Genomic DNA, 13,092 nt, shown 5'->3' with positions numbered 1-13,092 from the left:
AAATGACAGATGTGGGTTCCGACCATTATCACTAAGTTCAGTTTATGGTTAAAGTCGGACTCAGACTCTGGAAGCTCTCACATCCTTTGTACAGAGGCTCCTCTTCACGAAGCCTCTGGGACCCTGTGAGGGCCACTACAGGATTACCTGAGGGAAACCTCACACCCTTCTTCCGGCAGCCCTGTCCCACTGAAAGAGTTTGGACATTTCTCCAACAGAGAACACATGTGCTCTCACACACATGCTCACAAAGGCATGCACAGAGATTCTGTCCGTCACCTCAGGGGTTTCCAAGACCCTCTGATGGCTATCCCAGTGTAACAGATCTGACATGGAGGACCTGGAAATCTTGTGTTTAACTAAAGAGACAGCCTCACCATAACCAAAGAGTGTAAATAAAGTTTACTGGAAATGGCTTAGGCCATTTAAAAATTTTTATCACCTTTTCTCAACTTTCCCATAAAGGACACATTTAGGTCCAATTTATCACAAAATGACAGATATGATCCAGACTGAGTTTGCAAAACTGCCTCTCCATCAAACTGCACCTCTGCATCCCCTTTGAATCCCATCTAAACTTTGTTCCTAAATGTGGAAAATCAAAGCAAAGCAGCATCCTGAGAATATGCTCTAAAAACTATGCCACCACTAACCTATCACTAATTGGAATAATTCTAACCTACCCTCAGGGGCTAAACATATGAGCATCTGGAAGCTTTTTGGACTTTTCCCTGATAAGATTTAACCTTGCTTTATGTTTCTTCTCAAGTTCAATTATAAAAATGACTTAATTGGAAGATGCATTCTGTATTTAATATCTTGGCACCTAAACTTTGTGAAGCTATGTTCGGTGGGTGTAGAGAAGTTCAAAATACACCTTTTTATTTTCTGAGAACATGTTAATTAGCTGTGACATTGTCTTTTATTTGGTTAAGGTCCAGAACTGTCCAGGAGAAAACCAATGTTTATATAGCTCTCAAATTAAAGTCATCTTGTATGCCTTTCAACAGTCTGCATTACCTCCCAGAAGACTTGGGGCATAAGAACAGATTTACTTCTGAACTTGTTATAACACAGGATCTGACTTGCATCAGAAAAATGCAAAGATAGTATGACTATCTTTCACCTCATTTTTCTAGGTGAGAAACTGGCCCCCAAATAAGCATTAATAGTTAAAGATATACTTTCAAGGGCTTCCCAGGTAGCATCAGTGGTAAAGAACCTGCCTGTCATTGCAGAAAACATAAGAGACATGGGTTGGATTCCCTGGGTCTGGAAGATCCCCTGTAGAAGGGCGTGGCAATCCTCCCCATTATTCTTGCCAGGAGAATCCCATGGGCAGAAGAGTCTGGTGGGCTACAGTCCACGTGGTTGCAAAGAATTGGACACGATTGAAGCTACTTGGCACCCACACACGCATACATGCTGAAGTAGTTCTGTGCATGCTAAGAACATGGACGGTGCAAACACCCAGAACATCAATGACAGAAGACCCAGAACAGCCCCTCCTGAGTAAATACCTGCCATACATTTATTCCCTCATCCAATAAATATATACTGATGGCCTGCTATGAGCCAGATTCTGAAAGATCTAATGTATAAGTAAGAAAGAGATATTATCTGAGAAGTTATTAGGGGAGGTACGTGTGTGTGCGTGTGTACATGTGCATGTAGATGGACAGTAATCAAATAATCAACACAGACTGATGACAACATACTGCAACATCCTTTAGGAAAATAGTAAGGGGTGGCTTCTGGAAGAATATTCCATTGCTAAAAGCAGCATGTGCTAAGTCTGCAAAGCAACACGGAGCCTAAACTGTTAGAAGAACTGAGAGACGGCTATGGAGGCACACTGGGGTTGGGGGGCAGACGGGGTGCAGAGGTGGCCTGAGATGAACTTGGAGACCAAATAATGCAAGGGCCTTGTGGGCTACTCTAAGGAGTCTGGGTTCACTCTCAGTTCTGGGGAGGAAGACTCCATTAACAAATTAAAGCAGGGATGTGCCAAGAGCCAACTTATTTCCAGAAAGTTTGGTCTGGCTTCTACCTGGAGAATATGTGGGCGGGGATGGGAGTAAAAGCATAACACCAGTCAGGAGGCTACTGTACAGAACAGGTGAAGGACAGAGGGTGGTTTACCCCAGGGGAAAAGCAGCAACAAAGGGGAGGGACAAGTAAAGTCAAAAGACGTTTTGGTGCCAGATTGACAGGCATTGCTGAAAGCTTGAAAGGAGGAGACGAGGAGGAGGAGCAGAGGGGAGGAGGAATGGTTAGGCAGAGGAAAAGGAGCTCCTAGAGACATGGATATCTACCTTTAGGTCTCCAGCTTAAATAAACGATTGGAAAGGAGTACCACATATTGAGCTGAATATCTCCAACACAAGCTGTTATCACTACGTGGACACTTTTGGAGCAAGACTTTTTATTTCTGAGTATCACATCAGGGCCAACTAGGAAGAAAGAAACGGGTTCAATTTTGAAAACTCCTTGGAAGTCCTTGGCCACACACTAGCCTTGAACTTGTGTCATAAGACCTTTGAAAATAACACTGATCCAATCCCCCTAAAACAAATGATTTCCTTATTACTGACAGGCCAGGGAAATTGGAAAGATGCAATGGATTTTACAAATGGGAATGGGGGAAAAAGCCAGCTCATTAGTATTTCACAGAATGATCTCAAAGTCGAGGTACTTATAAAGTGAGCTGAAAATATTTGCTCGGAAGAGCAAACTAATACAGACAGCACTTAGGTGCTTAAATGATGAAAAGAATTCATGTGGCTTAAAAATGACAAATTGATCCATTTTTAAAGCAAAATTATTTACAGTTCATGTATCTGCCAAGACTGAAGGCCACTGCAGTGATTTACATGGACAACAGGAAAAACTCCAAGTGCTGATGAGGTATTAGGCCAATGTCATTAAAGGTTGCTCCAAAATCAGTCTCAAATACAAGCCAAAGCAGAGGACGGTCCTTTTTTCTCTTTCTTTTATCATTTATGGGTCTAAGTCAAATGATTTTTTTCCAAAAAGCAAGAAAGAGGAAGGAGTTAATGGAGAAGAGAAGGGAAGTATTGATTAATATGAAAATGAACTACGCATGTTTTAATGGAGTCGAATACAACAGCAAAGTCTATTTTGTAGGGCTCCAAAGGGCTGAGGGTCTGAGCTGCTGTGAGCAATGAGAGGCAAGAAGACTTACGTAAGCAACCCTTAGGCCTTCTACCATCTACTTCTCCCACTGCTTTTCCTTGCAGCTTGGACTTAGGTGGGCTGAACCATTGTCCTGGTTCTGGGTTAAGTGGCATTCGGGGCACTAAGGCAACGGAGAATGTGAGAAAGAGGCAGCATTCAGGCGGATTCAGGCTGGGTTACTTAACTGTGTACATTGCCTAACATCTCTCTCTTGTATTTTTTAATGACTAGCTGTCAACTATGTCTTTGGCAGTCCTTCCAGGAGTAAGGGACAGAGAACAATGGAACAGAAACCTGTTGTTGTTGCTACTTTCATCCATTGTGTTCACTGAAGATACTTCTTTGTTCATCATTTGGCGTCCTTTAGGAAAACTTTGGAGAAGGCAATGGCACCCCACTCCAGTACTCTTGCCTGGAAAATCCCATGGACAGAGGAGCCTGATAGGCTACAGTCCATGGGGTCGCAAAGAGTGGGACACAACTGAGCGACTTCACTTTCACTTTTCACTTTCATGCATTGGAGAAGGAAATGGCAACCCACTCCAGAATTCTTGCCTGGAGAATCCCAGGGACGGGGGAGCCTGGTGGGCTGCCGTCTTTGGGGTCGCACAGAGTCAGACACGACTGAAGCAACTTAGCAACAGCAGTAGCAGGAAAACTTTGTGCGAGAACTTTTTTTCAAAACTAGAAACATACTGTCTCTTTAGTGAACACATTATGCTTTTTTTTTTTAATTTGAAAATAAAAGATAAGTAAATAATGTGGTTACCTACATTGCATAGGCTGCTGGGGAACTCAGAAGAGTTTCATAGCCCCATCACAGCATCTAACTCAATTTTTTAAATGGCTTTTTATGGCTTTGGATGACTACTTCACTAAGGTTATCATCATTAAGCGCTCAATGACTTTTATTACGTGTATACTTGTTCAATGTTGTATTTCTGCTTGGCTACCTTTTAAAAATACATGCTCATCAGACTTTAGACCTCATGAAGACGGTGAGTATAGATTTGTCTTTTTCTCTCTCTCCAGTTGTATGAGGGCTTGAATGTTTTCTGTTTTAGTTCCTGGGTCTGGGTCTGGCTCATAGGAGATACCCAATAAATACCCATTGATGGAACAAATGCATAAAAGTTTTTACTGATCTGTGACAGGGCATCCTTTTTTTGAAAGGAGCAATCAATAAATCATTTGTAGGCTCCAGGAAGGCACCATCTTATTTATTACATCATTTCCAGTGGCTCACACCAAACCTGACACTTGGTAGTTTTTCAACACCAGCTTGCTGAATGGATGGATGAAAGGATGAGTAGATAAAAGAGAAATGTATGGCTAGATGGGCAGATGAAAGAAGAGAGAAAAGAAAGCAACGATTGGGAAATGAACTATCGAACAAACCTAGGTGAACACTGACTTCAAATTCAGGGTTTAGTGTGATACTGAGAGTTTTCAATTCTCACACACAAAATCCTTGTGTGCAATTTTGACAGAGTCTCTGTTAAACAAGTTTCCAGTCAAGATGATTAAATTGGGCCACCAAATGTTTCCCAGTGAGGACTAAAACCTGACAGCAAATATGTCTTATTTTTGTCTCTGCCATTTGGCAGAAAAATCCCTGATGCTATATGGATGTCCAGGTATTAAATTAGAAAGATTTTATTAAGACACCACCATTGTCCCCCATGAGTATATAAACCATAAATTTAACATTTACACTAAACCTAGTAGGTGAAATTGCTGATTGAGAGTAAGTTACAGAGACTATCCAGGAGGGGAAATGAGATAAACAAGAGAAGTCCTTCTGTTCTAAAAAAACCCCAACTACTTAATTATTGAAATTTTAGGGGAAAAAAGATATGAGGGCAAAGGAAGCTGTCAGTCACATGAGCAAGTCAACAATATCAGGAGCCTCTATGAATAAAGAACAGACACCATCCTCAGTTCAGACAGTGTATCTCAGAACTAACAGTAACTCTCAGCGTATCATAACCCAGGCACAGACAGTGTACATTTCATTCTGCAGCCTGTCTGTCTGTCACTATGGGAATGGCGTTCTGGAACCAGGACATTCAACTTCCCCACGGATTTCCTCCCATCCTACGCAAAAAAATCTCATCGTCATCTGTCTCTCTGGCAGGACTTCATCAAAATTCATACTGGGAAAGGGGAACAGCTTTCAACCCACCTGTACAGAACTCCTACTGATCACAGATGTTAGCAAGGCTCTAACTGGCAACAGCAGACCTTGGCTGATAGCCCCCCCAGTTTTGTGCAGCAGCTGCCAGAGGGTGCCAGCAATGCTGTGAAAACCACCATCCCTGTCCTGGCAGAGAAACCAGGGAAGGACAAGCCCCAAGCTGGGGGCTGGCTCTTTTCTAACCCAGCAACACACCAGTCTCTTAGCTTGTGGTAATTAAGAGCCAGCAGACTGTGGGCAAAGCAGTTAAGAGAGGCTTTTTCCCTAGGAATGTAGCCTGAGTAATTGGTTTGCTGCTTGCTAATGACACGGCTTCCATAAAAATAAACGGTCATGGGGAATTCTTAACTGACTTGGTGAATGCGGGCCCCTATACCTGTTTGATATCCTTTAAGTTCAGCAGGAAATTCCACAATGTGTTGGGGGAAAAAAAGATGCAAATGAATCTACAAAGATCCTTTTGCACAGCAAGTTTAAATGGAATGCAAAACAACACAGAACACCTTGCTACTGATGTCATCCTGCCTGTGCCAAACTGCTCTCTCCCCCAGTACGCTCCATGTCAAGACTCCATTTCATGTGGAGTGCATAAAGTAAGTCCATGCATCACGCAGCATGCCAGGGGGCGGGGGAGAAAAAAGGATGACTCCTGATAACTCAAGCTCATGTGACACCTCTCTCAGTTGTGCTTCTATTTTTTTCTGAAGGCTGAAAAGGTTTCTGGACTATGACCCAGGGATGGGGAGACACATATGCATGCACATACACGCACACACGTGTGCACATGCACACACACACACAGAGGCTTTGGAATCTCCATAGTTCCAACACGGACACCGACCAGCCCTTCTCAGCTTGGACATTAACACAAAATGACAAGGGAGGCAGACAAAGTCACATGTTCCCATCACCATAGCATCATGCCACTGGAATCACATCAATTATTGCAGGTTTTTCTCTTTGGAGAACTTAGGAGCAGGGCTTATGAATGCAGGAAGCCCCCTCTCTCATCTCATGAATAAACTTCTGCCTCTTGCTGCCAGTCTTGGAGACAGGTGGAAAAATTCAGCTGCAGCACATAAGCTGCAAAGTTTTTAAGGGTTCTCCACTCCCGGATGGCAGAAGGTTGTCAATTTTCCCTCCCCCGCCCCCTAATATTCTAAGCCACAAGGAAGCACACCCCTCTCTCTGTATCTTGGTGTTAAAGATTTGGGAAAAGTTCTTTCACCTGGATCAATTGCACAGGCACCGGAGTTCCAGATTTTGAGTTTTTAAGTAGCATTTTAATTTGTTGTCAGTGCCCTGGGAGTAGAAGCTCACCACCACCAAGCAAAACACTAGAGCCTCTAAGCTATTAGCTAACATGTCAACTAGGTAATGCATCTTCAGGGAAACCAGATTAGAAAGGACAGCATAACATTGATTTTTTTTTTTTTAAAGAATCCTATACCTGCAGCATAATGCCGCTAAAGCCGGAAAAACAACAAAGGACATTTCCACAGAGGGGAAAATGTCTTATTCTCAGTTCTGGGGCATTTTCCATGTGAGCATGGGCATATACACAGGACAGAGTTATTCCTCCGTAAACCTACAGGCTTTACAATTTTTAAATAATTTATCATCCAGTGCATAAGAAAGCTTAGGGAGGGAATCCACCCATGTGAATGGCTGGAAACACCAGTTGAGAGCAATGCTATTCAGGAAGCAGGTGGAGGGTTTTTTTTTCCCTCCTCCCAAAAGAAACAATAGCATTTATATCAAGTTAAAACATCTAAGAGACTCATGCATTGGAATGAGAGTTGTGAAGCATTTATACAGAGAAGATTACAAACGTGCATTCTTTATCCAGGCTTCTGCACCCTGCCTACAAATCACTGGACAGTTAAAGACAAACCCAGATAATACCTTTTATACCAAATGGAGCTCCAGAACTTAATAAAATGAGCCTTGGTTCTTGTCTCCTCCACCCACTCTAAAACACATTTAGTGAAGTCCAGCCAGATAGCATCTCCTCCCACCACCAGCCTCCCACCCTCCACCCCCCAAAAAACCAGTACCAAGTAACTGACAAGTCCTTACCGACTTTGGGCTCTTCTTGGGAACTGGCAGTCCTGGAAAAAATGCAACAAGGAGGGAAGGGGTTGGGGGGAGGGGGGGAAGAGATCATTAGCATATAAATGTTACCTTTTCCTTAAAGAACAATCCCCAGGTGTTTCATGGCAACCTAGCCATCTGCAGAGTTATGTCAGATTTCTCCCCAGCATCGGAGTTACCAGGCTGTTCATATCGAATCAAAGCAGAGGGAGGAGGAGAGCGAGAGGCAGGAGATCTATCTGCATTAGCTATGCTGACTTGTACTGCAGCAGCCTGGAGGCTGGGAAAAGAAATTCACAGACCTCAGCGGCCTGGGAAATTGAACACTTGGACAGAATCTCAAATGCTCTTCTGGATTAAGAGAGACTTAACTTACAATTAAGTCCAAGATATTTCCTTTCCACACGATCCACTTGTCAGTTGATGAGGACCAATCAGGACAGAGGAAGGGGGTGTATATTTAGTTTCAGAGGAGTCCATGGTTAAAATTAAAAAAGAAATTTTTTTCTCAGTCTTTTTTTCCCCCCTGCCTTTTAGGAGAGGAAATGCCTTCTTTATTTGGATGAGCTGAATACCAAAACAAAGACAGATCCTCTTTTGCCAGCACATACAGATCACAAACCTAAGCCAGTCTAGGAACCCCTCTGGATCATGGCACACCTCTCCACACGTCACTCGTGCAAGTACACTCCTATTCAGTTTCCCAGGACCAGCCCCTCGAAAGCAGATGGTTAGGAAGTAAAAAGAGAAATTTCATGGTGCTGAGAGAAAAAGATAATAATGTAGAAAGAGAAAGGCAGAGGAGAAAAGGTGCTCACAGATCCTAGCAGGCTCTTCCAAACCCCCCCACTGTCTTTACTGGGAGAGGGAGAGCTGAAAGGGACCGTTGCTCTCACTTCTGGGAAACTCAGCAGCCATTAGGGGCAGACTTATGGGAAACCTGTCACCAAGAAGAGTGTGGCCAAGGAGGGCTGGAAAGGAAAAGCACAGCGTTTATCGGTGTTTAAAAAGTAATCATTTCTGCAAGCTGTCCTCTCTCTTTTTTTCTTTTTTTAATTTTTGGTTTGAGCCAAGGTTAGATTGCAAAACGCAGATTCCACCTGTGTTAGGCACAATACAGGTCCTGATGTATTGGGATCTGATGACTTTGCACCGGAAATGTCAACCTTTTTTGGAACACGATCTGTAGGTAGTGATGATTTCACCTCTACTTAGAAGTGACTTGTCAAACCACGAGGCGTGCTAAGTCCAATGCAAGTTGGGGGAGGCGGCGGAAGTGGGTGAGTAGGCGGAAGTGCAGAGGAGCACTGCTAATGGGGCCTGCAAGAGGGCGTGGCGGGGCTGCTCGGCCCCACGGGCAGCGGGGCCACTCTTGTGGGATGGACTGTCATCTCACTGAAAGGAGGTCAGCACGGTCTGGCACAGTGGCTCTGGGACTTCAGAGCGCACATGGAGGACCTGGCAACTTCTTACCAGAGCAGAATCCCAGGGCCCACCGTCAGGGGCCCAGGAACCTGCAGAATGAAAATATATCCCAGGAAATTTTGACACAGAAGGTCTGAGGACTCTTTTAAGGGAACTACACCACTGTAGGACAAGGATTACCACTCTCTCAATTCTGGCAAATCTGCGTAGGCTAACTTCAGTCAGTTGCTTTACCGTCCTTCATTCCTCAGTTTAGGAAACGGAGAGACTAAAGACTCTTTGTGCCCATTTGGGGTAATTTAATAGACAAAATGTTTAAAAGCCTCAAACCTGGCATAGAGCAGGTGGGACCTCAAATGTCAACCCTTTTACCCTTCTTTGCTAATTTACACCATTCAGGAGGAAAAATAAATGGTTATGGTTATCTTACTCTAATTAGGAGAAAGCATTTGCCTAAGATGTTAAAATGCAATATATAAAAAATATATTTTTTTATATTTATAGACTATATTAATATTTATTATTTGTAACAATTTATATATATAAAATGCAATATATATATATATTGCATTTTAACATGCTAGGGGAAATATTTTGCCTATGGATGAGAATAACTGTCTTGAGCAATTTAGATGTGTCATTTTTTCTTAAAAATAATCATTAGGTGCTTTGATTTGTTCATTAATGAGATTCCCTTAAGGAATTTTATCAAGTGATATTAGTTTTGAGTCACTGTGTACACATTAAAATGGTCTAATATTACATCTTTAAATATAGATTTTTCTCTAATTCAGACTGATCTTAGTGCATTGGAATAAACAATACTTCACAGGAGTGAGCTTTTGCTAGACTTGTCATCGCCCAGGATTCCAACAACCCTCTACAAAACTTTGTAAAGAATCTACAACTAGTTTGGAGGAGTCAGGGAAAATGACTTCAATTTACACTCTGCTTATCAGTTCTGAAACTCTGACCATCTCAAATCCTCAATCTCTTACGATTTTCATATATAAAATAAAGGGTACTTTGGATCCTCTATCATAGTGAAATATTCACACCCACATTCAAAGTTTTACAGGTACATGCTGCTCACTGCAGCGTGACTAGTACAAAAAGAATCTGGAAACGATTGGAAGTTCTAGATAAACTCAGGGACAGCCAACCTATGAAGCAGAGGTTAAAAGGTACAAGCTATCTCTATTAGTGACAGCATGAATGGTCTCCAAACTATAATGCTGAATGAGAACAGCATGAAGCTGAAGGGAAGGCATAAGAGATGGGTATTATACAGATTCAGACACCTCCGTGCTCTTGACTGTCACACACAAATATTGGCAAGTGAAGTATTTCCAGTGGGGAAATAAGGGGCAGGGAGTGGATGGACTATTTTAAGCAGGCTTCAGACTTAATCTAGAATTCTTTTCACAACAACATATTCACATCTTGTTGAGGCAATAAACTAAACATTAATTAATGGCCCTTCCATTAACTGTGCAAAATCAACCAGTCTAAAGCATATTGTGGTAACCAGTTAGTCTGTTTGCTCTGAAGAAGCAGTCCATGGACACTTCTAAAAAATCCCAGGCTCAAGTGACACAGCAAGTTGTTTTACAAATAAAGAGGGATTTGCTCTTCTGTGCTGGCTAGTTGCCAAAACTCTTCTTTTTAAAAAAGCCACACCATTGACAGGAGCCAAATGTGCCCACAAAACAGTATTTAAAAAGTCAAAAATCAAGAGACTCCATTTGACTGCTAAAAAAAGAAGAAATCAAAGATTTGTTTTAGGTCCACATCATCATTAAACCTTAAAATCTAATGAATATGAATGTTGGAACCAAGCTCCTGATGACAATTTATAATTTATTTCAACCAAAGCTATTCAGATGGGCTGAAAATAGCTGTGAAGACCTAATGGAAAGCACTAAAAGAGATCCCTTTTCGGCAGAATTTTCCAAGACTGAGAAATCCTGCTAGGTGGCTCTGCTTTAGCTGGAGGTGACTGCAGGCCATCCTACCTTGGATGGGCCACAGAAAGCAGAACCATCCCATACCAACAGCATGTCAGTGGTTTTCCTTAGGACAAAGGTAAACTTTGTGTTCCCAGGGGAAGCAGGAAGCCCGTCTTGTAGAAATCATGTCACATACTACATAGGAGGCATATGGGCAGAAAGAGCACCTGTTTTAATGGGCTCATCTGCTCCCTTCAGGGAAAGGAAGGGGGATTTTGAGAAGAGGCAGAAGAAAAAATCCATGGACAGCACCATCTGCTCTTAGAGCCTGGAACTTCAAAGGGATCCCAGGAAATTTCACAGGAAAGTGTACCTTCAAAGTGTCACTCTGGGTGTGATCTACAGAAGTGAGAAAACCTGGGGGCCTGAATTTCTAAAGTTTCCAATGAACAAGGTGTGCCTCTGGAGAAAACAAATGGCAAATGATCTGCTAGTGACTGATAAATGACCAATTAACATGAGGAGGAGGAGGAGGAATCTCTTTCCTTTAGCTATCAAGGCCATAAACTATGCTACTGAACGTGTTCTCATACAACTAAATGGCAAGTGTTATTCTTGGTGAATTTTTAAAATGGTTGTACATGAAAGTTTATATGAAAAAAGTAAAAATATAACAGAATACAAAGCATTTGGGAATAAAGCACAGAAATTTATACGTTAAAACCGTGTGTTCTTGGGCCAATGATATCATGGATGGCTTTATTACCTATTTTAGAATCTTCCACAACAAGAAAAGCTTTATTTACTTATGAACATATACATACTCACAGATCCCACAATAAGGTCTATACTGCCTCTTTAAGTAAGATAAATGCAGCAAATTTCAGAACATTTTATTACATTTTTAAATCTCTAGAGCCACTACTGACTTCTTCTCCAAGAGTTGCTTACTTTTTCCCCAAATGAATATATACACGTTGAGTTTCTTTAAACATCCTGTTGAGATTAAGACTTGTGTTTGTCCTACTGACTAGATGGAAATAGGGAAGACACTGGATAGCTCAGCTGGGTATCAGGCAAGCCAAACAGAAGTCAATCTCTTTCCCATTTTGTCACCAAGATAAATAAAACCTGAGATGCTGGGAAAGAGATTGGACTTCGCTGGACCTAATTTCCTCTAGGCTGAAAGGAAGTGAGAATGTCTACCAACCTTACTCTCTGAAAGAACCAAGAAAAATTGCACAAAGGGTCTGAAAGGGGGGAATGCTAAAGTCATTGTCAAAAGCAAAGTGGATCTTCAAATAAGAAAAATGTACTGGGTCATCAATTTCCTTTTTTTTTTCATTGTGATAGTCATTCCCCTTTTCACCTAGTCTCTAGATTTGAGAATTTTAATGGAAACATTTGGTTTCCACCTCAGTATTCTAACATATGCTATGTCACTAATTTACATCATCAAACACAAGGGATTCCTTAGAAGTGTGCAGAGCAAAATGATGCATTACCACTGCTGAACATGGTAATGCCATGTGTAAGGAGCAAGGAACTTATATATATTCAGAAAGACAGAGGTAGCTCACAGAAAAGCCACAGAAAGAAGACTAAGAACTTGGTCAGAGGCTAGTCTTAGATAGAATTCAAAGAGAATAAGACTACTTTTGAGCACATTTTCATTTCAGACCCTACAAGTTTTCTTTCTTATTCTAAGACTTAACAATGCATAACGCTAAATGCAGGATTCAAAGATTACAACTGACTTTAACTCAGTAAACTTATCATTAGGATTTGTATTAAGGGAACACAAAGAGTCTCACACAGATATACATAGAAAAGATGTTCCACACAGTGTTATTTAAAGAAGGCAGAAATGGAAACAAATTGAACTTCCAAGAACCGAGGAATGAGCAAGCATATTGTTATATCAACAAGATGGAAAATTATGAATTGATTAAAAACGAATGGATTGTAAAAGTGAAGACTATCAAGCAACATGGGACAAGACATGAAAAGCAGATTAAAACCTGCCAGACAATATAAATTCGTTTTTAAAAAATGTTATATCATACACATACATCACACACCCAAAGACTACAGAAAGATGTATTAAAATATCCTTCCCGACTGCTAGGATGAATAGGTGATTCATCTTATTTTTGGTGTTTTCCAATAATTTATATACACTACAACTAGAATCATAAAGAGTTAATTTTTATTGAACATTTAGCCACA

The 13,092-nt window shown here is 41.5% G+C and overlaps 1 protein-coding gene across 16 annotated transcripts in view; it reads right to left on the bottom strand.

Moving 5' to 3' along the window:
- The window catches only part of MAGI1 (membrane associated guanylate kinase, WW and PDZ domain containing 1), a 642,595-nt gene that overhangs the window by 39,851 nt on the left and 589,652 nt on the right, over positions 1-13,092 (bottom strand). For all 16 annotated transcript variants that reach the window (XM_070359138.1, XM_070359140.1, XM_070359139.1 and 13 more), the window contains one exon: positions 7,475-7,506. In XM_070359138.1, coding sequence (XP_070215239.1) covers positions 7,475-7,506 — 32 coding nt within the window. The remainder of the gene's footprint in view (positions 1-7,474; positions 7,507-13,092) is intronic.

Source organism: Bos mutus, chromosome 22, assembly GCF_027580195.1.
Source record: "Bos mutus isolate GX-2022 chromosome 22, NWIPB_WYAK_1.1, whole genome shotgun sequence".
Lineage (NCBI taxonomy): Eukaryota > Metazoa > Chordata > Mammalia > Artiodactyla > Bovidae > Bos > Bos mutus.
Note: the sequence above shows the minus strand (reverse complement) of the source record. Positions and strands in the feature narration are given on the sequence as shown.